Below are 26,306 nucleotides of genomic sequence, written 5' to 3'. Positions count from 1 at the left end.
AAGAGTAGAGGTGGGTCAATATTTTTCCACATTGAGGCATTGCCAAGGTTTCTAAATAGACCCTCAAATTAAATCAAGAACATGGATAGTATGTCGATTTTAATATAAAGAAAAAAGTTAAAGCTAGTTTCAGCAAATCTAAAGGCATCAAGTGTTTGCTTTACTCATTCCAAACTCTTTTATATGACTAAATGCTCAGAGCACAGGAAGCCTCTCTGATTTAGATAATGACAATCAGCAATAGAGTCTTTTTCTTGTCTTGTTTGTAACATACTGACAGACATGGTGCTGTAGATGACAATGATGACAACACATCAGCAATGACAATAACAATTTCAATTCAAACTATTTCAAATCTGAGTTGACATGACAATACATATACAGTACTATATACGTATATGATGAACTGTACAGCTTGCAGGGGACCACAGCCCCTCTGGCACCGCTAGCTCCATCTTTGTTCAATTTCCTAGAATGTTATTGCCATTCTTTTTGGTGATTTCTTTAGGGAAATGTGCAGAAGATTATCCATAAAGCATCCCAATTTTTTTTTTTGTTGCAGTGGCGCAGCTGTGAGAAATTTGGGTTTAATATTTCACTAAGTAAAAACATTATGCAGCTTAAATGAAGCACCAGAACAAGCATACAAGCATACAAATTATATGAAATAGTGAATACAAAATGAGAAAAATACGGTTTTAGAGCTGTTTAGAAACATTAATGTACGCTGTGGAGATTCCACTGAAAGATAAACACAGTTTTGTTTAGAATTGATGTTTCTCACCAAAACACACCATGTGTCTTTAATATTTATACACATGTTGAATGCATTTGTAAAGCATCCAAATGCCTGAAAAATGCATTTGGTGTATATTTATTGGACTAGTTCAGCTTTAAAAGGCATATTTCTGTCTGTACGAATACCCAAAGTTCATACATTTTAGAGACCGTTAGGGTTATGGTTATGGTTATGTAGCCTGAACTTACAACTATAAAGCCATAATCAAACACAACTGAGAATGAAGTAAGACCTTTCACATGATAGCATATTGACCAATTACATGTCGTTGGGTGGGAAAAAAGAATTCCAAAACACAAGAAACAAATAATAGAAAGACCATCAAAGCTTTGCTCTACAAAAGCTCCATTAGGTAACTTTAGGGGCAATTTTCATGTTGCTCATCTTTGAATCAGTGATAAATGTAAGAACTTAAATGAGTCTGACTGACTATCAACCTTCTCCTCACTCTGCAGCTTGTTTGGGAACAGAATACGTGACCATGGCCTGCTGACTCTGCTGAATGGAATAGCTGAGTTACAGGAGCAAACAGCTAGAGCTGCTGCCATCCAGCAGGCAATGCTTTTCCCATCAGAACATAATGTACTTCTGCAACAAACAGTAACTAACCCCCCAGCCACTTGGGGCTCTTTTAGGGTTTTTTCACTTTTGGAGTTGGACATTGGAGGAAACGGTTTAGGCAGTGACGGAGTTAAGATGTTAGCATCTTATATGAGACACCACTCTTATCTGCGGTACTTGGGTTTGGCACAGACAAGCAGTGCTGATCTTGCGGCATGGAAGGAACTTTTTGACAGCATTAAAGTAAACAGCTCGCTAACTCAAATCATCCTTGACGAGTGCAACCTGGGAGACCCCGGGGTGAGGCTGCTGGCTGACATGCTGCAAGTCAACGTGAATCTGAGACAGGTGGATCTGGACAGGAACGGCATCACCGATGTGGGAGGAAATGACATCATGGGGGCATTGCTTTGCAGGACGCAGTTCCCCCTGAGGCATCTGAGTCTTCAGGAGAACAACATCAGCGAAGGACTGATGAGAAGGATACAGGAGGAAATAAAATATAAATGAAGCAATTCCTGTTGGAATGGAAGAACACTCCTCGGGAGTATACAGAGAAAAGCAAACACCATGGGTGAATTGCCTATCTTTTTGTGTACATTTGGAGGTTTTGAGAGGAAGACCATGAGTCATTTGACTTGTTTGACCTTCAAACAAACACGCACAAAGGTCTCTTCCTTCCTGTGAGTGGGTGGCCATGGTAACAAATACTGTATCTTCATCCACTTCAGCCCAAGCGGTGTAGGAGTCATGTTTGTCTTAGGCTGCACTGTGGTCTGGATCCATTTTCAAAGGGATCTCGATGAACTAAACCCTTCTTCCTTGTGGCGAGGTTACCTCTTCACCTTGATCTAACTTTTTTTCTTCCCACCAGAGTAAAACTTTAGTGATACTGACTCTAGCACAGGGTTTAGTGAGTTCTCCATCATTTGACATAACAAAGTTGCTGCCTACTGACAAAAAAGAAAACCACAGTGATTCATTCCACCCACAGTATTTACAGGTCATGGATGACTTGTGTTGGGTTTTTTTGTACCCAGTAGCCATCAAGCAGATCTCTTTCTCTGCTTATGCAAACCAAAAGCACGTTATGGACATTTAAACCCAAGCCATGTCAAGTATCCTCATTTTGTGATAATTGTGTGTGGGAGAAAACTTCCATTTAGGTTCTAAGCAAGGGTATAACAGAAGCTCGCACAATTGCATCTGAATTTGGGGTCTGTCATCTCATTATTCTATCGGCACCGACATTCTGAGAATAACTGTACATGTGATCAAAGCTTGTCAGAGTGGTAATTATCTCCTCCTCTCATGGCTGCCAGTAAGATTGCACTGAAACCAATCCCTTCATATTTCTTCTGTAGTTCTGCAAATTCCTTTCCACAGAACCCCGACACAGACACTCAACCAAGCTCCGGGAGGATGACAGATAAATGAGACTGGAGCACCTGAAGATTACATCTGCAGACTGTGAGATTTCAACTGTGAAAGCGTTCTGCTTTGCTGTATCGTACTGAATGAGCTTGCAGGCTATATTGGATAATGTTCAACATTGGTAAAAGAAGTAAGAGTATATTGTCAAACCTTTCTAGATAATGTTTGTAAATTGTGTCACTGAGCAGAAACAAATCTGTTCCTGAAAAACGTTTTATTTAGAATATACAACACAATCTCATGTTAAATATTGAATAAAATCTGAAACTAAGTGTTATATATATTTCTGTAGAAGCATTTCTTCAAACTGCATTTAATGAAAGAAAATGTATATAGATATTGCCTAGCTGTGCAGGTAAAGATGTCCTCAGTATGGCAGTCGTCAACAATGTCTCCGAAGGCCGATCAAGTGCTCCAATCAGCTCTCTTGCTGCCTGAGAAGTCTCACAAACCCATATTTGTCAGATACAGATGCAGTGCAGTGCAGTTACCTCACTGTACTGACCTTATCTTGTAAAGTCAATTCATTGCATGTTTCGGAACACTCATAAGCATCCTTAAAATTCTCAATGTTCTTGCACAAACAGCATATTGTGCCTTCTCGTTCTTGACAGTCGACCTATGATCTAAAAAGCCATATGTGCCATAGATGAATGCAGAGCTACTTGGTACAATATCATGACTAAGCATAAATCGGCAAACAAGGGCTACACTGTAATTCAACAACAGCCTTTGTGCTCTACTCTTCCAAATGAACTCGGCTCAGTGACCCTATTGCCTGTCTGCTAATGTTATCTTTACCTGGCCGGGAACAAATCCTCCAGTATAACAAGCTGCCATCTTTCAACTGCTCGTCCAGAAACAAGACTGTTCAGTCAGAGATCATCAAACTGTACGGAATTTACTGGAATGCTTGAGAACCACTTTCTTTTTCCACTCCTTTGTAGTTTACTGTAATATATCTCTTGGTACTTTAGCTGTACTGCTCCTGGTCAGTAGTTGTGTGTACTTGACTAATCAGATTAAATCCATCCTTCAACAATGTATTATTCAGTAGAGTAGTACTCTAATGTTTTTTATTTTATCTTAGTTAGTATTGGAACATTTCGAGACATCTGAGGACAAATATGGACACACTGATTGGCACTGACTTTACCGAGTGCCAAAAGAGAAGAGAGTTGAGCCTTTTCGAATCATAAAACACAGCCAAACTTAAAGCGACCTGATTGTAGACAGTGCAGTGTGATGGGAACTGAGGGAGTTAGTTCAGAAGAAACACAGTCGGGGGGGGGGGGCGACGAAATGCGGGGTAAAAAGTGTAGTCGTGCTTCTACAACCACAACGAGAAGTCACTGTGCTGCCTTGATTTTTGGAGAATATCAAAGACCTGTCTGGAAATATTAGGAATAGAAGAATGAATTGTGTAAATTGACTGGGAATTTACACAACAGCTTGTCACCACAGCTAATTACTGTTTTGATACTTAATACAATGCATTCAACAGTTTTGGTATAAAAAATAACTAGTGGCTCTTTTGTGTCTCATCCAAATATTACCCATTTAAAATTAGGTTAAGTAGTTCATGCTGATAGGTTCATGTTGAGGTAAGGAATCTAGGAAAATGTAAACATGAAAAGCACCCTGTTTCCCCAAAAAGTGTTGATTTGAGATAACCTAGATAACATAACAAAAAATAACCCACGTGACTTTTTGAACACACAGTTACATATTAATCAATAACAAAATAATTGACTTGTGTGGGATTAAGTTTCAGGCAGCGGGACAAATAGAGTGTGGATTGTGCGGAGAATGGAGTTTCTTGTCTCTGACTTGGGGCAAAGGCAAAACAAATGAAGTCAACAGTGGTTGCTTTCTCTCATGAGAAGTGCAATAATTCAGAATTCCTTTAAGCTTCCTGGGCAGGATGTTAGAATTTATCCCACTTATTGGACATGCGTTTGGAAGATCAATGTCTATTTGCAGGCTCATTAGTATTACATCTCTATATCTTTGGTAATTGGGTACCAGTGGATACACTCAGTCTGGCCTGAACCAGGTGGGCCAGTAGGGTTGTTCAGCATTAATGTCAGGAAAGTGAATCTGTACTTGTGCATAATACTGTATAATCTGGAACAACACAGCCATTACTGCAACTACAGTGGGGACAAGGTTGCATTTTAAAGTGTTTCCAAACAGAGAACAGCAGTTTACTGACGCCCCCATACTGAGTCACTTCCACCTCCACCAAAGCACACACCAAAGCATGCCTGGGCAGACTGTACCCACTGTCTGTGTGCCATAACAACAATAGTGCTCAGTGTATGACATAAAGACCATGTATGTGTGTACAGTGGACCTGTTTCCACCTACATTTAGAAACCAAGGTGGTGTGTTTGTGTTTAAGAAAGCCCAGAGGCGGTGGAACTTTGTCGGAACAGCAAACTCTCTGTTGGGTCCCTTCAGGTTCTCTCTGTACCCATCTGCAGGCACACACTAATTTGTTTTGTCTAGCTTGTCTAAATCTGATTTTAGTTAAGCAGCTTGGCTAGTGGAGGTTGTTTTGTTTGTTGTTCATTCAAAATATGTTGACAGGTAGTGACGTGCTGCAAGCTTTGAAACACTTCGTTGCTCCTAATCGTAACCTGCTTGCCAGTGGTGGCGGTGAGTGACTCATTTATGACTATGGAAAGCTAATCAAGTAAGTCCCAGCTCTGTGTTGACCCACTGAAGAAATCTAATTCCCAGCTTAATTCAGAGCTTTGTCTCCATCCAACTCAACTACTGTAGTAAACCGTGAGAGGAGAATAGGAAGTTGATGTTGGCTCAGATGTGCTTCTCGCAGTGAAGCAGGGGATGAATGTGGAAAGGCCTGGCTGGAGATGAGAGTCAGGGTTCTTAGCTTTGTGAGAAGTTAGCGCTGCAGTGAGATCTCTTTGTGGGGCAGCTGCCCATAACAGCTCCCTATTTATTGGCCACAACGGGAAAGCAAATTAGACTGAATGCTGCTGTGACAGCGATGCATGCAAAGTGTCAATGCTGGGTTGTGATGCATTAGACATAAAGGGAAACGTGCTGGAATGTACATTTTGTTCAGTACATATAGTTTCTGTTCTATCAGAGCTCAAATTTCCTTTGCCAGTACAGTTCAATAAACAGAGCGTTCCTCTGAATGTTTCACTGGCTTTTGAACATTTAACAAGAATATCTACTGACATTTATAGAATATAAAAAGTGATCAGAAAGTTTTTTTTGTACAAAATGAGTTCTGTCACACAAAAACACATGTTTTTCTGATGAATACAAGGACAGCCTTGATGCATTTTGTGTATTAGTCCTTTGATATGCTGGTGAGTGCCTGTCCTCCAATGGACACTGAGCTAAAGCTCCAGTTCCCCTTGATCCTACAGAAGATATGCACCTAGAACGAATGGAGCAATGGTTGGCCAATATTTTCAGGCTAATATATATATATATATACATATTTTTAAAATAATTCTTCCCCAAATAAAAAAAAGATTGAAACTGAATTTACATTGTAATGCGACACAAAAGATATGGGATAGATGTCAACCTCACTAGTTCAGAAATTATAAACTGAAGAAAAATACAAGCAACATGACAGCACCTATGTTTGTAGAGACAGTCTGTCTAATAGAAATGTTCTTAAACTGTTCAGATCTGGTCAAGTTGGTGTTCACTGCACTCTGTCTTGCCACTTTCTCTGCAGTGTCTGACAGAGCACTGAGGTGATGCTCAATGAAAAGTTTGAAAAATCTTCAGGAGCTATTGTTCAAGGCCCTTGAACAAAAGCTCCTGCTGTTGCTTGACATTTGGCAGAAAGAGTGGCTTTTCATTGTGGATTATTCAACAGCAGTTTGATCCTTCATTCAAATGTCACCACAACAATGCCTCTGACTTGGCAGCGGAGCTTGGATTTCTGCAGCTCCGCAGGATGAAGAATTGATAATATTTGTAGCATCTAATGTGGCCTTTAGCCATATATTGGCTTTGTTTTCATGTTTTTGCTTTTGAAATGGTTGCTATTAATATTTTTTGACTTTGGAAAGAAAGAAATGGGAGTGTTGGCGTACCACATCACTGGGTCAGGAATTTTCTCTGTGTGCTGAGCTGTGATATTCTGCAAATATGTAGTGAAAGAGCCTGACTGCATGAAATATGTGAACTGCTGCCACATAAATCTGTGCCTCACATGACTGACAGCAGCAATACATCTGGGACCGCAAGGAAAATAGCAAATGCATGTTCTTATTAAAGCAACCTCCATCAAATCATATCGGTAAACAAACAGTACACAGAGTTTCCATTTCAAAAGTACAACATGTGAAATTCCCCTCACTGTGTGGCCTGTGTGAACCTATTCCCATGTTGTTTTGGTTGTGGAGGTATTCATTATCTGTGGTGGTTTACGCCAGGCTGATGAACTTGGAGTACCAGGAGACGCTGTAAGTGTTGCAATTATTTCTTTATCACAGGGTGGCCGTCTGTACAGTTGGAATATCCTCTTATTAATATAATTACTATTTTAATATAACTGTTATTTTAACGAAGCTTGTTTGCTGACAGCTGCTATTCTGCTGTAATTTACTTTGCTGTTGCCCTTCTCTGCACCGGTGCTGCCTGCACACACACACAAACCCCACACAGCTGCAGACAGACACTGGAAGACGTTTTCAAACCCTGACTATTTTTACAGTTATACAAGCTATTTTTATTAGTCACTTAATTATTATTAATAATTATGGAGGTCCAGAACTGACCTCAAAGATGGCTAAGGCCATTAATCCACCCCAGGATCAAGACGCAGTGGAAGATAGTTGTTATAGGCAGGTGCCAAAATAACCTCCATTTACACCTTTAATTAACATGTAACCTTGCTCTCTGGATAACTTAGCTGGACATTAACAAGACATGATAAAACAAGTCATAAATGGGGCGATAGTGGGCTGGATTCTACCAGCATGTGCATGCCATGACATGTGAGCTGAGGTGGTACCAAGTCATTGTTGTCAAGACAGTCAAGACAAGTCCCATGACTTGGTCCCACCTGTGTTAGTTAGTAAACTGGTGTTTACCAAAAGATAATCTCAGTTTCTCAAATAAAAGCGATCACAACAGCTGGTTGGTGGATCATAGAGACAATTGATCGCAGGAGTATTGCATCATATAAGGTAGTGATGTGTCAATAAAGGAAGAGAGACATGAGGGATCAAAACAATGCAGGTTTTAAAAACAAAAAAGCCTTTTAGCCTTTTGGCTAAGGTTTTATGAGGTAGGAAATGCTTTATGTTTGTTCAACATGGTACAAGTTATTTTCTAGAAAACAAATGATTAATTCTTGGTAGAATGTGATATGCAATGTATTTTAATATTTAATCACAATTGATATTTCTCCATCCATCCATCCAAACATCCATGCATGAATTCTTTCATAATTTCCTTATCACGTATTTACATATTTATTCACATAAGATAACAGCTTATTGATTATGGTCAGTAACTGATATGGCAGCAAAAACATGAAAAAGAGATAATAATATCATTCTAAATGTGGCCTTCCCCAATGAGAACGACTGGAACATTCCTCTAAATTTCCTGTTTAAATGTATAGAATGACTAAACAGTGCACGGGCGCTCTTATTGGATCCAGCTGTGCCAGAGGTTGCTGCATTCAGCTGGCCCCAATTCCCCAAGACATGGGGAGTAACACAAAAGACCCTGTGTTTATTATACAAGATTTTCCATCACTGGAGCATGACATGAAAGGATGCATGTTCTTTTGTGTTACTTTAAGTTTTGAGTCCAGATGTAAATATAGAGGGTCAAGATTTAAGCCTATATGGTACTCAGATTTTTCTTTTGGTATTTTTTACAATATAAAAAATTTTAGCCACTTACTATAAAAAACATCTTTATAACATGTTTGCTGTGTTCAACCAATGGTTGCTCGTGAATCATGTGACTGCTCTATTAACTAAAGATGACTCATATGGATTCAGTATGGGGAGTCCAAATACTTTGACACTCTCTGTCTGCAGGAATATCCTCCAATTTCCTGTCGACACTGAACTTCTAATGTCAGAGTATAAAGGCCAGCTAACTGGGATTCTGCCTCTGGTCTGGAGTAAAAACAGTCACAGAGCCTGGCCACACCTGTCAGTGGTTATAGACATGGATCACCATGGCATACAAGTGGAAGAAAGTCAACACGCTAATAGTAAATCATCTCCAGATCTCCCTCTAAAATCCATGGTATAATTACTCTTTCCACCAGAACTCAATCATGGTTTCCATGCAGTTGGTAGTTAGCCTCAGTGAGGATTGGAAGGTCTTTGCTTTGCTTGGAATAAGACTAAGGTTGAACTATATTCAGGTAGGAAATTTGAGATTTAATTGGGCAGCCTGCCCTCAGGCATCTCATAAGCCAGAGTTTTTTCCCGTCAAGGACCACCATGATGATTTCTACAACACAATGTTATTTGCCCCACGGAACCAACTATGCGAAGAGAATTATATAACTTTTTACAGCCTACATTAGATGGGAAGGGAAGGAAATTGGGGTGACACACACTGTATAAGGGATACAATTCTACCAATCTTCCTTGCTGTAACAACACTGTGCACACTGAGGGAGCACAGGCGATTTTATGTAACATTTTTCAGGTACTGTCTCTTTTACACAAAGAGCCTTCTGATAGCTGTTACAAGGCGATGCTGGCCAATCAGCTTCATAGTGTGCAGGTGTGACCAGGTATTAAAAAGTTTAAGGGAGTAAATTTTGAAGTAAAAATGCATCTTTTCGAGCAGTTCACGACCCAATATGTCAGTTCACACATATCACAACAGACATACTCTGACATATTCTTATTCTTACTGTTATCTCACAATTTTTTTTTTTTTTTGCAGAGGATTTATATATTTTTTTACCTCCTTCAGAAAATATTTCTCTATGAAAACGCTTCACAATGAGGTCTACATTATTACAAATGGGACACATTTTCCGAAATTCCAGCAGTTCGGGGAAATTCACTGAAAATAAAATGTCATGCCGCTGTTGAGGCGGTGACAGAAAACTCAGTGGGTATCCAAAACCCCAGCATAGTCAAATTGAAACTATATGCAGAGCTCCATACACTGTAGGCTCCATGGGAAACTGGCCCTTCAAGTGCAAGCATTAATCTAAGCCTCTTTGAGTCAAAAATATATTGTAAGTCATTATTTTTTGATTGAAGATTCACAAAATGTGTCAGGATAGAAACACGATTCTTTGTTTCTACGTGAGCATCCTACACACGCATGTCTAGACCCGCATACTTCTTTTCCAATGCAAATTAAGCGCTGAACGTTTTAGTAATAGTACTGAGACGCACAAAGTGAGATCTTGAAGTGAGATCAATGACCATCACCGTCGTTTCTGGGATGCAGATTGAGAACCGCTCATATGTGACACAGCAATAATCGTTAAACTTTAAACCCAGAAACTTTAACCTCAGTACAGACGTCCTGTTTGCTCTACCAGGGTCTGTGAGGACATTGCCTCTCTTGTCCGCGAAATCAACTGTGCTGTAACAAAAGCTTACATCCGACGTGGCTCAGACAGGTACATGGGAAGTGCTCTTTCAAGGTGGTGAGCTCTCTCTCTTCCTTCCTGGCCCTGAGAGGACGCTCTGTAAGGGGCTCTGTGTGTGGAGGAGGGATCCAGTTGCAGGCGGCTGAATTGGTGCTCTGTTGGGTCTCCCCTGGACACTGTCATAGCGTGTTTGCTGAAGGCGGGTCAATGAGGACTTTCTTTGGCAGAGGAATTTCACAGCACATGACAGCACACACACACACACACACACACACACACACACACACAAACACACACACTAGAACCAGTGCAGCCTTGCAACCCAGATCCTAACTCGGGTGAGGAGGAAGTTAGTGAGGAAGAAGTAGGAAGGCTGCTTAACATAACTGATGTGTTTAAATTTCACTTGATGTATCCAAATGGTTACCTATCCTGTCAGAGAGTGAGATGTCCATCATAACAGTGCCATTTTTAGAACCACTTCCACATAAAGAAATATGTAATGTTTGTCTCATATTTTATGCTGTTGCACTGATTTTATCTTGTATATATGTGTGGATATTAGATCTATGTTGTGTTATCATGACTTAGCAATGTAACTTGGTGTAACTTGAGCAGGTCAAGTGTTGCTGTTTCTATGTGAGTGAACTTGATCCAGATAGAAACAGCGAGAGAGTTCGCCTGCAGTTTTGCATCTGTCAAATGGATTAAAGGATATGGATATCAATGTCAAGTTTGTATGTAGCATTTAATCTCTGTAAAATGTCAACAAGTGCTCATTACAAGTTCCCAGAGCCTAAAGCTATCTAAGGGAATAGCTTATTTTGTGTTTCTCAACTGAGAAAAGCAGCAACTCCTCACATGAAAGTGCAACAGATGTTTGGCATTTGTTCTAGATAAATAGCAAATTATGAATCACAATTAAAACGGTTGATTAAATATATGTTAATTGGCAATGATCAATCGTTTCAATAATGAATAATGTAATAAATGATCAAAGATTGGAGCATTTTAGAAGATATTTCATTTGAATTTATTTCATAATCAGACAGCTGATGGCATGACAGGCTTTAATCTATATGGATTATTACTGCATTAATGATGACAAAACCTGCCAAGGGAGCAATTTTAGGCACACACACACACACACAGACACAAAGGGGGGCGTTCGAGTTTCCCTCGATGTCAGCTGAGGGCGACAGAGGGAGGTGTTCCCCTCTCCCCGCTCCCTCACATTCCCCCTCACTCCACAACAAACTTTCATTTTGGGAAGTCGACACACACACACACATACACAGATACACACACACACATACTCACTCACACACACACACACACACACACACACGCATGCATCGTCATCGTGTCCTCCTGCAACGAATCCCGGGGAACTGAACTCCTACTTCCAGAGACATGATGACTTGACCGCCGCGGTACTTTCCAAGAAAAGGAGCCAAATTCGGACACGCAGGTGGAGCGACTTACTAATACGGTGTCCACCTTCTTGAAAGGGGAGACAGCAGAGGGGGACACACGATGACTTGAACGAGCTTCTCTTCTCCGTTTGAGCCCGTTTGACACCTGGAATGGACAAACTTCAGGCGCGTCTGGACTGTAGTAAAAACTCCCGAGAAAGAATGAAGTAACCGCTATGGAGCCGGACAATGTCCCGCACTCCAAACTCAAGACAGCTGGAGTCGGGGGGTGAGTCGATACAGTGTTTTCTTTTCTTTTTATACTTTATACAACACAGCTTCCTTCTTTTTAATGTGTTCAGTGTGTTTGAAGAGAGTCGTGGGCTCGATCCCACGCTGTTCTGGTTGCTGTTCGCATGTTAGAGGGATGTTGTGTGACCGTGTGAGAAGTCCATTTCTGAATATAGTGCATAAGTGAAAGTCAAGTTCTGAATCTATGATGAGGTCAGATGTGTGAACAGGTGTTGCACTAATGGAAACATTCTGTGGCGATTGTGCTTAAAGGAAACTGAAATCTGCTTGTAGTCACTGTACTGAACTGTGTGTGTTTGTGTGTGTCCAGTTGTGTCTTTGCAGCTTGTAAGTGAACTTGCTGCCAACGATCTGGGGCTGATTTGAGGGAGAGAGATGTATGAGAGGAGGAGACAGTCCTCAGTCCTCCTCTTCTTCATCTCCTCCCCATTTTCTCTCCTCCCCTGCTGTGCATATCCTACTCAGCCCCAGTGAGAGGGGAGGGGAGGGGGGGGACAGTCAGACATGTTGCATCATATAGCTGCACTGGACATCTGAGACTGGACACATGCAAGCTGCACACCTGTAACATCTCAGATCAGCGTGTGAGCAGGAATGACTGAATACTTCAAGCTCTAAGAACACAATCAGCTATAGTCTGATACACCTTTGCACTGCTTTCACATGTAACAATGAATGACTGAATGTTTGATTCTTGGCTGTTTGTCAGAACAAATATAAGGAAAAGGCTCTGAAGGACATTTGTCATCCCATTTGGCATGACAGTGCATGTAACAGAAGAACACACTGAAAAGGTTAATTGCAGCTTTGAGATAAACTGTTCCCTCCCTCGTCATTTGTTAACCTTTTTCTCTTTTTCCACAGGAGAGTTCTGATTCTTTGGACGATACTCTTCTGTGGCTGCTCCCTGAGGCTGGCGCAGGCTCAAGGTGAGGGATGGAACAAAGGTACATCTGTCTTATTATAGATTTTCTTCCTGCTGCAAGACATTTGGTTCTTCACAAAGCACTGTCTGTAAGGGGAAATGAGGTGTCCATCGATCTAGATCTAACTATATATGCTCTATTTATGTAGGTATTATTATATTATGTAGTTTTACATGGTGACTAAACAGTAAACACATGCTGTTCATTCATCAGTTGGCAGTTTTCTTTAGTGTAGCCCACATTTGTTTTGTATTAGTCCGGATATTTGAGGTCTACATGTAAGATTTTAGTTTCAGCGCTTCTCCTTCTGACAGGATTCTCTTATTCAAGATATGCTGATTGCCGTTAGACGATCGTGTCCTCTTAGATTATTTTCCAACTTTGAACCAAACACAAAGGTTTTGTTTGATGTTGCTGATGACTTAGACAATACACAATAGTACAATGGGAACATTTCCACATTGTTATGATGTTTAAACCCGAAACAGATTTGCCTTTGGTAGAGAGCAGCATGCTGTTTGTGAAGGTAAAATTACAGACGTCGGTGTTGTAGTGCAGTTGTTTAGACTTTGGAGGTTATAAAGTATCGTTACATGTGAAATACTCCATATTATTGTGCTTTGTTGCACCAAGAGCAGCAAAGCTTTTTAAACATGCACACACACACACACACACACACACACACACACACACACACACACACACACACACACACACACACACACACACCATGCCAGGACCCGAAGGAGTCGTATGGGGTTCATTTTCTTGCCTAATGACAACTTGAGAAGACGGAAAAATCGAACTGCCAACACCCCGGCAGCCAGATGACACATTTTACCCCTGAGCTTCTGTGCGTGTATTACATACCCTAGAAATTAACACTTTCTTTCTGAACTGAAATGTGGATCTACTTAAACTCTTGAAATTCAAAAGTATGAGCCCAATTACGAGCAATAAGTGCAGAGCTCAGCAGTGTGTGAACTTTACCTGCATAATCCTCCCATGAGAGACAGGTAGCCATTTCAACCTGCAGGACATTTTCTGCAATATGTCTTCATAATCTCAGGGCTTTCTTAAAGTCGGCATCTTAATTCAGGAGACAAAGTGAGATGGCTTAACTGTCTTTGCACTAAGAGACAATCTGAAACACAACCACAGACGTCTCCAGAGGCCCATTCAGGCTCTGTTTCGCACAGATTGTTTGAATGAAGAATGATGTAACAATTATGTAATTTGTGGCATGCGCTTAAAACGGATGTTGATTTGTGGCTCTGCTAGAAATTTCCTGCAGCCATTGAATTATTTTTGCTACAGGATTTCCATTCGTCTCACTTTAAACCTACAAGGGCAAATTGAAATATGATACACATCTCTTTGTTGTTGTTTTTTCAGTTTCTGTCTAAATGAAGATGAGTGAAATTGGTGAAAAAGTGGAAAGTCTCTCTTGTTCCTTCGCTCATCATAGTTTTTCTCCACTAATCTCTTTTTGTGTGTGTTTCTTTGAAGATGTTGACGTTCTGCAGCAGCTTGGGCTCTCTGAACGAAGGCCAGCGTCACCGTCTTCTTCAGGCGCTCGATCTGTCCCTAACGGCATCATCCCCTTCAGGTCTGGAGTCATCCTCACACAGCGGGCTCGTATCCAGGTCCCTCTGCGCACTGTCATCCCTGCTACCTACAGCTCTACAAATCTCTCCCTGATCATCAGCCTGTCTGTTCATCGCATCAACAGTGCTTTTCTTTTCTCAGTGTTGTCTAAGAAAAGGAAAGTGCAGCTCGGAGTGCAGTTCACCCCAGGGAAGATCCTGGTACAAGTGGGACAAAGGAGCTCTGTGAGTTTCGACTATGATGTCCACGATGGCCGGTGGCACAGTCTGGCCCTGGATATCCGAGGCCAACAAGTGTATTTTTATACCTCTTGTGGAAACCAAAGTGTACATGCAGATTTACCGTCTAAAAAAGAGGAGGCTCTGGATCCGGAGGGCTCCTTCCTGCTGGGCAAAATGAACCACAACTCGGTACCATTTGAAGGTGCCATTTGTCAGTTTGACATTTATCCTTCTGCCAAGGCAGCTCATAACTATTGTGATTACATTAAGAAACATTGCAGAGAGGCTGACACTCATCGGCCCATGTTTCCACCCCTCCTACCTCTATTTTCCACAGACCCAAACATTACTGTCACCCATCTAACTCCACTGTCACTGACACAACCACATAAACAGTCCCATACACCCACTTTGCAATCAAATGAGGGACAGACCAGGACTACAATTCTTGTTCCAGCTGTCCACTCGTTGATGCTGAACAAAACATCTGCATATCCAACTCTGAGTACAGAAAAACTTGGTGCTGTGTCTGACTATCCTCTGATACAGCCAGGGTTGGAACATCCACTTAGATTTCCTACTCAAACTGTTACACCTCTTTGGACCAGTGTGACATCGGCACACCTGAAACCAACTTCAAGTGCCAGAGAGAACTCGAAACAAGGAGATACTAACGCTCAGACACCATCTGGGAGTACCACGGTTATACCTGCTTCCACCAGGCCATTAGAAACAAAGCCAAACCCCCACACAGCTGCTTCCACACAGGGGTCTTCTTCAAACGCCTACCTTCTCCACAACAACAAGCTGACCACACTAGCTCCAAAGAATGCTGAGCCACATTTAACCAGTATGCAGGATGTCAAACCCACCTCACTTATTCCAGTCACTCCAGCTGCAACTGATGGCTTCCAAACATATGACCTGGCACCAACCCAGTTCTCACTGCTGACTGGACCACCTGGGCTAAAGGGAGAACCAGGACCACCGGTGAGTGTGTGCTGAAAACACAAAACACATAAGATAACAATCTCAGCTAAAACTCATCCTTGAGTACACACATTGCCATCACAACTATGAGGCACAGTGAACAAAGCTTTCTTCATGAACTGCATCTTGTTTTGCTTAAGTCAATTACTTGCATTTGATGTTGCTGACCACATGACCTATAAGCAGGCGTGCACATCAAATAAACTGTATGTTGGCATTTATGTGAAAATCTGTGTCAGCTCGCTGTGCACACAGTTTTGGTCGGTAATATTGGTGTATACAACACATCGGCTGATCACGTGCTGTCCTGCATTTTGACCATGTGATGGTTAATTGAAAGGTTCTGAGTCTAGCATTGAAAGATGCAACACAGAGATCGACATCTTCACACCTGGCACAATGATACTGGAGGGACTTTGTCAGTTTCATAGAAGTCCTTGCCTGGCTGTCCAAAAGTTCTCATCAGACTTAATCTTCTGAAGCAAAACAGGTTTTAGCCAAAGGCTTGTTTCATGATTGTGAAGAGTTTTGATAAACATGGTAAAAGTCCCCTTCTTACTTAGTTGCATTTGTCTTTTATTTAGCCCTGTCTCCGGACAAGTGACTACATAAGGCAAATCACTTAAATGAATTCAAGAAAAGTGACAATTCTTGTGTGGATTTGTATGAAAAACAAGCAGGCCATAGAGCAAAATGACTGGAGTTGAGAACTATGACTGTTTGCTGTTAAATATCAATGTACTTTGATGTTGATGATTGTGAAGCCCCACCGCGGCTGCTGACATGCATTTGCTCCACTGACCCCTGGCCTCAGAACACACAACACTACATTATGTTCATAACCAGGACTTTTACAAGCTGTATTCACCGTCTTCTATTTATATTTCGTCTAGCAGGAAATACTTGCATGTGGTGTTCAAGACTTTCTATCCGCTTCAGATTGGTGATGATTAATGTGTGATTTCCTTTTTAGCAGCATGGGTAGAAATAGCCAGGTTCATAGCTGACCTTTGGCAATTACTGTGTGTCTGAGCCAAGGAGCTTGCGGTGGGGTGTTAGATTCCTCTGAGAGTAGCTTGACTGTTCAGAGAATGGATACCTTTAAAGTCGGGTCAAAGGTAAATTAAAGGATAAAGAATGACTCTATTAACCATTTAGCCTCCAAATGCTAAAGCCAAGAGCCAAACAAAACGAATAGGGCTTTATCCAGGTCATTAAGAGCTTTGGTGTTTTTAAGCATCACAGTAATGGTAGTGTGGAAATGTTGAAAACAGCCTTGAGAGGCGAACACATGGACAATGTGTATGAAGTGTTAAAGTCATTGTGCAAGGTGTTATTATGAGAAAAGAGGATGTTTGAAGTAAAAATTGACCTGCTTGTACAGTGAGGAAACCCAGAGCTCTGTGTGCCCTGGAAGCTACTCAGATACGAGGAGTCAGGCTGCTTCGTCTTGTTTTGACTGGATTCGCACAGAATATCAGAAGACTATTGTACACATTCTATTTATGGAGGCTTCAAGAGCCTTTTAGCTGTGATAGATTAAAACAACATATTCTCTTTTGCTCTTTGTTGTTTTCCATCTTCTTGACAGTTCAATACAGAAGTTCAACCTTAAAGATGAACCTATAGGTCCTCAATTGGCCTTAAATCCTTTGATTCCGTAACAAGGTTCTGTCTCCATGGAGGATGTGAATTTACATGCTTACACTTTTAGTTTGACACCTACAAAGCACAAGGCTGGGAGCGTCTCGAAGGACTTTTCCGGCCTGCGTTCCCATGTTTCACAACACTGAAATGTCCTCTTACGCCACGTCTCAGACCAGAAAAGGATTAAGATGACTTTTGGAGTTCGAGTAGTGCAGCTGACCAATCAGAACAAGCAGGCTTTTTTGGAAGGGGCTCATACAGCCTGTTCTCACTCAATGTGCATTGTGTTGCTGCTGCAAGGGAGAGTAGAAGTGGGTCAGTGTGTTTGCAAGTTAAAACAGTGTTGCCTCTAAGAAACACTAGATTTTCTATTAGCTGATAACTTAATTAGACAAGATAACGTATAACTAATTCAGAGTGTTTATGGTGGAGGTCCTGTTATGTAGAGCATTGACCTTCTTATTGCACTTCTTCTACACACCAAAGAGAAGAATGCATGCACAGGTAAAATCAGGAAAGAAAAGAACAAGAGCAATGATCAAATAAAGGGAAACACTCAAATAAAAAAAATATAAATCGGAGGTTAAGCTTAAACGCTTTTGAGGTGCAGTGAGGTAACATGTTGCCTAAAAGAGTGTAGTCACAGCTTTTGGTCTTGTTAAAGTCAGAGAAAATTGCTTTATACATCTGACATCATTAAATAATCCACTCTCAGCTGGACTGCTTCAAGCTGGTTTCCTGTTTCTCTTCCTTTGATTTTCACGAGCCATGGGACAGAGAGTTACAGTCCTAACATCTCAAGCATCCTGACTTTCCTCATATTGACCTCTTATTAGATTTGACCTTTCAGAGCTTTGCTAATCCATGTATGAAATTCTTTTAAAGCGAGCTGATGCCCATAATTAATGTGACTGGCTGTTGCTGGAACCATTGCTGACCTCCCTGCCAGAACAATGAGTCAGACTTATAGGCTGCACACTGTCGTGGGTTTGGGGTGAAATGATGTGGGTTTCCCAGGGGCAGAGCTGCCTGGCCTGCAACACAATGTTCTCATGGCTGCCACCGTCTGAATTACTGACCGGCTTACATGTTTGCTTACATGCTGAGGACAGATCACAGTTTCTCTCTCTCATGTACAGAATTCAGGATTATTCTCCTTCGGCATGTTGCAGAGTCAAAAGCAGCTGCTCTAATAACTGCTCAATCTGTATTTATAGACTAAGTCCTTGACATCTGTCTTTTCCTTATAGGGTCTACATGGACCTCAAGGGTTGCCAGGGAAGCCAGGAAAGAGGGGACCGCGGGTGAGTGTGCCATATGCAATTCAATGATGTTTTTGCTCCTTGATTTGTCCCTGCACAGTCCACATATACTGTAAGCTGGCTGCATCATGACTGGCCTCTGTATTACAGTATATAGATAATGCTATTGATAGCCGATTGATATGGAAGACATTTGAGCATCGCACTGAAGCAGTCAGTGACATCTTTGGACTGTGGAGCATTATTCAACATGAGCATGGTTTGCTTTGGCTCTGAATTTGATTAAACTTTGCCTCTCTGCTGCCAAGGTCCGTTTCTAAAGCTGGAGCGCAAACAACCATCATCTAGAAGTCGCTGTGTTGCCAATGTGACATTAATGAAACACACATGGTTGTTATTAAATGGGTATGAAAAAAGAAGGGAAAGACTGTGAAGAAGTAAAAATGGTTGCTCTAAATTGTAGTCTGTGTTAACCTCACTGAAAGCGGAGTCCTCTGGTGTCAATGACAGCTTGAAGTGATGAGATGGAAGGAAAATGCTAGAATGGCACCTAAAAGCCTCATTGGAACTGGCGAATGGGGAAATAACAGTGTTGGTTGCTCTTCCAACCACTGCTGTTTCTGACGTGTGTGTGTGTGTGCTACCTGCCGCAACCCGTGAGATTGTGCCCTGCGGTCGGGCCTCAGAGGGGTGGGCTGTGGGAACCCAATCTCTTTAAACAAGAAAGAAAGACTGCTTTGTCCCCTTCTTATTAAAGGCATTTAAGACTCTGTCTAGAGCTCAGCTGCTCTATCCAACTCCAGTAGTACACCAGAGTTTATTCATCATCAGGACCCTGAAACCATACAGAAGACCCCCCCACCCCCGAAAAAACTGAACGTGTGAACTGTGCAAGTTTTTAAGACTGCTTTAGTGAACCTTGACCTTTACAATTTCCCTGAACAGTGTGTGGGATTAGATACATATATCAAAACTACACAAGATCAAGGCTCTCAATGGCATTCTGGCCCTGTGCAGTGACATTTGCTGTGCTACGACGATAAGTTTTATTTAAACAGGGATTTTTGGGAAAATAGGATAAATATTTCCAAATTTGAGCTGTGATCCTTGAAAGTACAAAATGTTTATGGTTGTGTTCACACACTTGCTCTGTATGCGAGGCCAGTGTAAGAATGTGACCTTTATATGATACAGTCACAGAGCCTTTAACAAGTGATGTGCATGATGAATTTACTCTTCTCAGTGCTGTTAAGAGCAGCCGTTATGTGTACAGGGGCATTACTTAATCCACTTTAACCTTTAAACTAATATATTGTTGTTTTATATTGCTAGTTTAACATCTAATGCAACCCATTTCCTGTTTGTTCACAAGTGGCATAAGAGCTGTGGACATTTGGATATTCTCTTATCAGTTTTGTGCCACATTCATATGTGAAAATATGAATGAGATATCTGTTATCTAAACACACAGAATGGAGTCACCTTGCTATTCTGATTCACACATAAAATGGAACTCTCCTGCTTTACATCCTTGTAAACCTAAGCAGGAGCAGCAGCAATTATTCTAATCTTCTTCTTAAAATATAATCAACCCTCATTGTAGCAGGTGGGCTGAACCGTGTAAACACAGGTATCGGATTAGGGACACATACAAAAAAAAACGTACACAGGCTCAATAAACCTAATAAAGGCACACAAAAAAATGGAATTGAGAACAGGACAAAGACAGCGAGGTGTGTGTATCTGACTGAGCAGACTCTTACATGTGTGAGCCTCTGCATACCTCAGCCCATAAGCCCAGCAGAACACTCCAGAATGTAGAGTTCACCGAGCCCTGAAGGGGCTCCAGATTGGATCAAATAGAGCTTTGTGCCGAGAAACGGACCCGCCAGTGTGCATCCAGCGTGTGGAGCGTGTGGAGCGTGCAGCATGGGGCATGTGAGATTGGAAACATTTGCATAATTGCTGAATGAATGTTGGAAACTTATCAGGACATAAAATCAAGAGTCTCCATAGACTCAAACCTCAACTCATTGTCTGACCTTTGCATAAAATCTTTGTTTATATGTGTCAGAAACCTTACTCAAAATGAATGCGCTTGTTTACTCGTGCACTATTGACACTAGAGACGGTGTGTTTTGGCTTGTACTAATAGAGAGCACATTTAGGCAGCTGAAGTGAAGTGGCAGGGGGTTCACAGAAGGAGGCCAGACACAGTGCCCAGTGGATGAAAACATTTACATTCAAGGTTCCAAACCCCCACTGTCTGCCTAGTCTTTCCTGTGAAAAATGCCTGATGGAGAAAACACAAGTAGGACCAACTTACTGATTGGATAACAACCACAAATGTTACCATTCCAACTCAGGAGTCAATAAATGAGCCTTAATAGATGGATTGGGATTATTTTTCTGATTGGCTTTCTGATGTTTGCATGTTTTTCCTCTATCCTAAAAACCTCTTGATGCACACAGTTGTGGATTTGACATTTCAAGTAGCAGCAAAGAGAGGTTTGGTTTCAATAAATACATTAAAGCTTTCAACCAACCGAAACACAGGATGTTGCAGCACTGGTCACACTCTCTGCGGTTACATGGTCCGATTTCACTTCATAAGATTTTACAATGAAACCGTTTGGAGCTCTGAATGAAACGATCAGAGAGAGGGAGAGTTCCCTACGGCAAAGCGTGCACTTCATCATTGGCATTACAGACGGACAAGAATACAACATTATCATAGTTGTCGAACAGAATAGATTTAACCGAATAATGTAATGATCTTTGTGGAGTGTGGAATGGAAAAGTGGTGACATTATGCCAGATAAAAATCCGACTCAACCCTCAGTGTTTCCGTCCTGGTGTGTATGACCACAGAGGGTGTTAGAGGGTCTGCTCTGGGTTAGTGGCTTGTAAAGATGGCAGCACTCCAAGGGTCACTGCTGTAAAAGCCACTGGCACACATTGTAAACCTGGTCACAGCTCTGCCATGCAGGTGCCCGCCATCCACAGGCCTGAGGTGTTTGTGTGTGTATGTGTGTGTACTCCAGACTATGGACTGTGTCTATGTTTATGTTGATGTGTCTTTATAGTCCTGCTCTCTTGTCAGAAGCTGTTTTCAATAATCATGCAGAGGATCTTCATTCCTTTCCTCACCCACACTAAGATAGATGGACAAAATGAGTCATCCTCCCCATTATCCCCCTCTCCATCGGGAGAATGTCCGCCCACCCTGTCATCAACGCCGTGCCTCCTCACCTTCTGTGCTGTGAGCACTCAATTTGTAATATTCTTTCTCTCTGTACGTCCCCCCTCTTGGAGAAAATGAGTTCCATACGTTTTAATATCGAGGTGCTCTGAATAGTTGGAGAGAGGAGGAGGAGGAGGAGGAAATCTGTAGATGAGCTTCTGTTAAGTGTCTCCATATGTACAGCAGTGAGCTCCTGCTTGGGGAGAGGTCTGGGCGGGTGGAGGGTAGGGAGCTGCATGGGTCTGATAATGGAGCACAGATAAATAACAGAGATGGGGCTGGATCACCCGGGCAGTACACTTACACCTCTTGGCCTCATCCCTCTTTTGGACTCGCAGTAATCCAATCCCTCGCTTTCACCTCCATCTCGGGGGAAACGTTTTCTCTTCACTACCCATGGAAAGTCTGGACGACTAAAAGAATGGGCTGTAGATACAGTAGCTTCCTGTTCATTCCAGCTGAACATGTTTCAATGCTTTAAATTTTGCTGAGGAAGATTTTCCATGCTCAACATTTTGACTCACTCCACAGGAGCGTGCAGTCAAAGTGAAGACTCCTCACTTGGATGCCTCAGGAAGTTGTGGCTTTATTTTTCCAAACAATCCCTCGATGCAGCTAGCTTCAATTTCTATTTATCTAAACCCCTACAAACTCTCCTATATCACTACTCCTATGTATCCATCTGACCTGATGGAAGACTTGGCACAGATAGCTCAGTGAATTACATCTAGTGTGTCATATATTACAGATAAATAGAGTTTGTAACACAAAGGGATCGGGGAATGTGACGTGATGGATGAGTGGCCTTCACTTTGTGGGACCCCAGAAACCAGTGGAAAAGTGTGGGGATGAGGGAAAATCACATCCATATGTCATTACTTGGACAGGCAAGGAGAGAGACGAGTCAGACAGAAGACATATGTCTCACAGAACACCTATACACAAACACAGAGGGGCCTTGGTGCACCCTGACCTGTCCCACAACACTGACAGGCAGTGGAAAGGTGTGGGGATACATGGACAAATGCCTCACACACAAACACCCCCCTTTGTTGATGATCTGGAGGTCTTCCTTAATCACACGTTTCTCTGTGTCTTAGGGTCCTCTTGGCTCACATGGAAACCCTGGTCCCTCTGGAGCACCTGGAATAAAGGTATGACAACAACATATCAGGAATCTTCTGTTAAAATGTTATTTTGTCATATATACAGTACACCTGTGTTTTGATACCAACATTTAATCCTATGTAATATATATATTTTTTCTTTACTTTTGTCATTCAACAAGGTAAGCCAATCATCTAATGCCTGTGCTCAATGTGCAACAGATCGCAGTTAGCACTGTTGTTTCAAGCAGGTCTTGGGTCAGATTCCCAGCCAGTGGGCAGGATCTTTTTGTGTGGAGTTTTGTCTGGTTTGGGTTTCCTCCGGGTGGTCCGGTTTCCTCCCACCATCAAAAAAGACCTATGTTAGAGGTTTCCCTTTATCTCCTGCCAGTGCCCTTGACCAAGGCACAAGGAACAAATTTGAAAACAAAACGGAGACAATTTCACCTAGCAGGCTTGTCAACATTCATCGCTGGATCCTTAAGGCAGACTGCGTAAAGACAATCAAGCGTCTCTACTTTGAGCCTCTCAGGGATGCGGGTCGTTCAGGCATGTAGATACATAAATGTATTTAAATACAAGAAGTGTGAACTGTTTTACACAATTTGCACAAATCACTTCCCTTTCAATCTTGACGTTGATTGAACGAGGTCATTCAAACTTTTAATCATGCACATTTCAAGAGTGAGTATTTTTAATTGCTTTGTTTTCCTCATCATCACTTATTTGGTAGTTCACTGGAGATCGCAGTTAAAAGGCTTCTAGCTTCTTAAAAAGACATTTGTTTCCCTTCAGTGGAGAACAGCTTTTTTCTTACCGACTCACTAATTTGCAAGTACTTGACATCAGCCTGTGTTCCAGTTAATTGGAATCGTCAACAGAGAGGATTTCTCAGCTGATGTCGCACTGATTTCACAAAGGAGTCTGTATGTTAGACGGTAGGGGAATGAAATGGAAAAGGCCATACCTAATCCGTTCAAATACAGTGAATTTTAGCATTTTCCACCCTGTCTACAGCAGTAAAAAAGTATAATTGATACCATACGTTGGCCTGTGATATTACCAGGGAAAAGCCATAACTCTTACATTGTACATATGTGTAAGCTGGAGCCCGACCAAAGCTGCTCAGCTCAGCTTGACCTATTTGCACACAGACCTCAAACAGCAGATTGGCACTGCTCACTGTTTAAGACAAATGAACAAGCTGGATGAAAACATTCAGTACTTTGTCCCGATTGCTGTTAATTTCTTGCATCGCTTTGTCAGCAAGTTACCATTATAAGTGTAGACACAATGATGCTGAGGAACCAAGGCGATGTAGAAATCAAATGAAGCCATGTATTGTATATAATAGATTATAATAGTAAAAACATACATATGTGTTTGCAGATCTTGAGCGTTCAGAAGAGTTCATTCTTTATGCTCAAATTCCTAATATGATCCACTTGAGAGGAAAAAACGCTGGTGAAGTTAAAATGTTAACATTCTGTATGTAGCTCTTGGCCAGCACAGCACATATGACTCTGTTAAAAGATCTGTCTGGGGGAAATTCACACATTTGGATAAACGCCAGATTGCAGCTGAATTGAACATATTTATGTTTAAATATGCCGTTATCAGTGCTAATTGGTAAGTTTATCTTTCTTCAGCCATTAAGTTGTTTTAGTCGGGTGTGCTCAGTTGCAGCATTGTATCACTGTGCAGAAATGACTGAACTCCTGAAGTGTTGTTACCACGCTGCTCTAAAACTGGGCTCAGATTACAAAATGTTCTGAGTCATTTAACTCAGATTAGCTCCACCAGAGTCGGGAGAGCATTCTGGCCCCTGTTCTTGGATGGTACCAAGGAAATCTGGACCAAATGACTGCTCAGCTATGCACAAGGCATTGTTGCCATGGTTTGATAGACATTGAGACGCGGTCTGTTTACAACCACACTATGCTCCGATTTTGGTGATGCTGACTAAGATGTATGCTGGGATGTACTGACCACAACTCATTGCTTAATTAGCTGACAAAAGAATGTAGACAAGGAAATTGAAAGTTTTCATGCTTGACCTACACATATTGACCGAGCGACGACACCAAGAGGGAATGTAAATTTCAGGATTCCACAAAGTTGAGATAATTGTATCCTAGATAGCAGCTCTAAACAATGTTGTTTGTTATGACCTCCTCTTCACCTTTCAATGTTCTTGCTGCTGGCTCTCTTTCGCCTGGAGGAGGCTGTGTAGAGCTACTGTGAGTGAACACAGGCTGAGGAAGGTAGATGCCAACTTGCTCATTCTCTTGACCTCTAATCTTTGTTTATGGTTACTGTGAAAGCCAAGCTAGAACTTCTACTTGACGGAGGTAAAAGGGAGCTCAGCATTACTGTCATGGTGAGGAACCCTTGCCAGGAACATCCTTTGACACCTGGTTGTCCCTACAGTAATCTAGAACTAGATCTCCTTGTCTATCATCTGCATCACCGCCACCCTGGTGCCATCATGAGAGTTCGATCAAGACCTGGGTCCAGCTTCCTTAGCAGCATGACTGGAGCTCTTACTTTAATTTTCATTTTATGGTCAAGTATTTTGGAGGAATTCAATGAGTCAAGGAACTTGACAGGCAGGGCATCCTTGTGATCGTCTTCCAGGACTGAGTCAGCTGAAAAGTAGATTTTATCTTCTGTGGGAAACACAGCCAAGCACATGTTGTTTATGTTTCAAATATCCGGAGGAGGAGGAGTCGATACATGACCTTTGAGAAGATTTTCTTTGTCACCACATCCATTCTGGTTCTCTCGAAAATCAGTCTTCAGATCCTTCACAAACTAATTGGGAGAAATTTGGACCTGAACTTTACTCCTATGTTTAATTTCACTCTCCTCCAAATCAAGGAGATAGCTGGAGAACTCCTTTCAGCCTTGTCAGTCCTAGTCTCCATGCAGGAGGAGGGTAGAGGGGTGATATTTGAATGCAAGCTTTGACTGTTTGAGTCTTGCCTGCACTCTTAAAAACTGCGAGTGTCTGCCTCCACCAAGCAGGACAACTTTGCAGCCCTAAGGGGGGTCAGACTCTTTCAGCTGTTTCAGAGTTCTCTTAAAGCGATGGACTGACTCTTTGATCAGCTTAGCCGGTGTGGAATCAGCTTTAATGGCACAGACAGAGTGGGTCTGGATCTTAACCTTGAATGAGCAGCACCCTCAAGGT

At 41.8% G+C, this 26,306-nt stretch overlaps 1 protein-coding gene across 1 annotated transcript in view; it reads left to right on the top strand.

Annotated features, from left to right (window-relative positions):
- The first annotated feature begins 12,033 nt into the window (after positions 1-12,033).
- Positions 12,034-26,306, top strand: part of col27a1b (collagen, type XXVII, alpha 1b) — a 54,730-nt gene continuing 40,457 nt past the window's right edge. Inside the window, exons 1-5 of the mRNA XM_076151119.1 lie at positions 12,034-12,086; positions 12,974-13,038; positions 14,545-15,854; positions 18,752-18,805; positions 23,108-23,161. Of these exons, the coding sequence (XP_076007234.1) occupies positions 12,034-12,086; positions 12,974-13,038; positions 14,545-15,854; positions 18,752-18,805; positions 23,108-23,161 (1,536 nt within the window). The remainder of the gene's footprint in view (positions 12,087-12,973; positions 13,039-14,544; positions 15,855-18,751; positions 18,806-23,107; positions 23,162-26,306) is intronic.

This window comes from Genypterus blacodes, unplaced genomic scaffold, assembly GCF_046128005.1.
Source record: "Genypterus blacodes isolate CSIRO-AG114 ecotype Tasmania unplaced genomic scaffold, CSIRO-AGI_Gbla_v1 ptg000053l_1, whole genome shotgun sequence".
NCBI classification, from domain to species: domain Eukaryota; kingdom Metazoa; phylum Chordata; class Actinopteri; order Ophidiiformes; family Ophidiidae; genus Genypterus; species Genypterus blacodes.
Note: the sequence above shows the minus strand (reverse complement) of the source record. Positions and strands in the feature narration are given on the sequence as shown.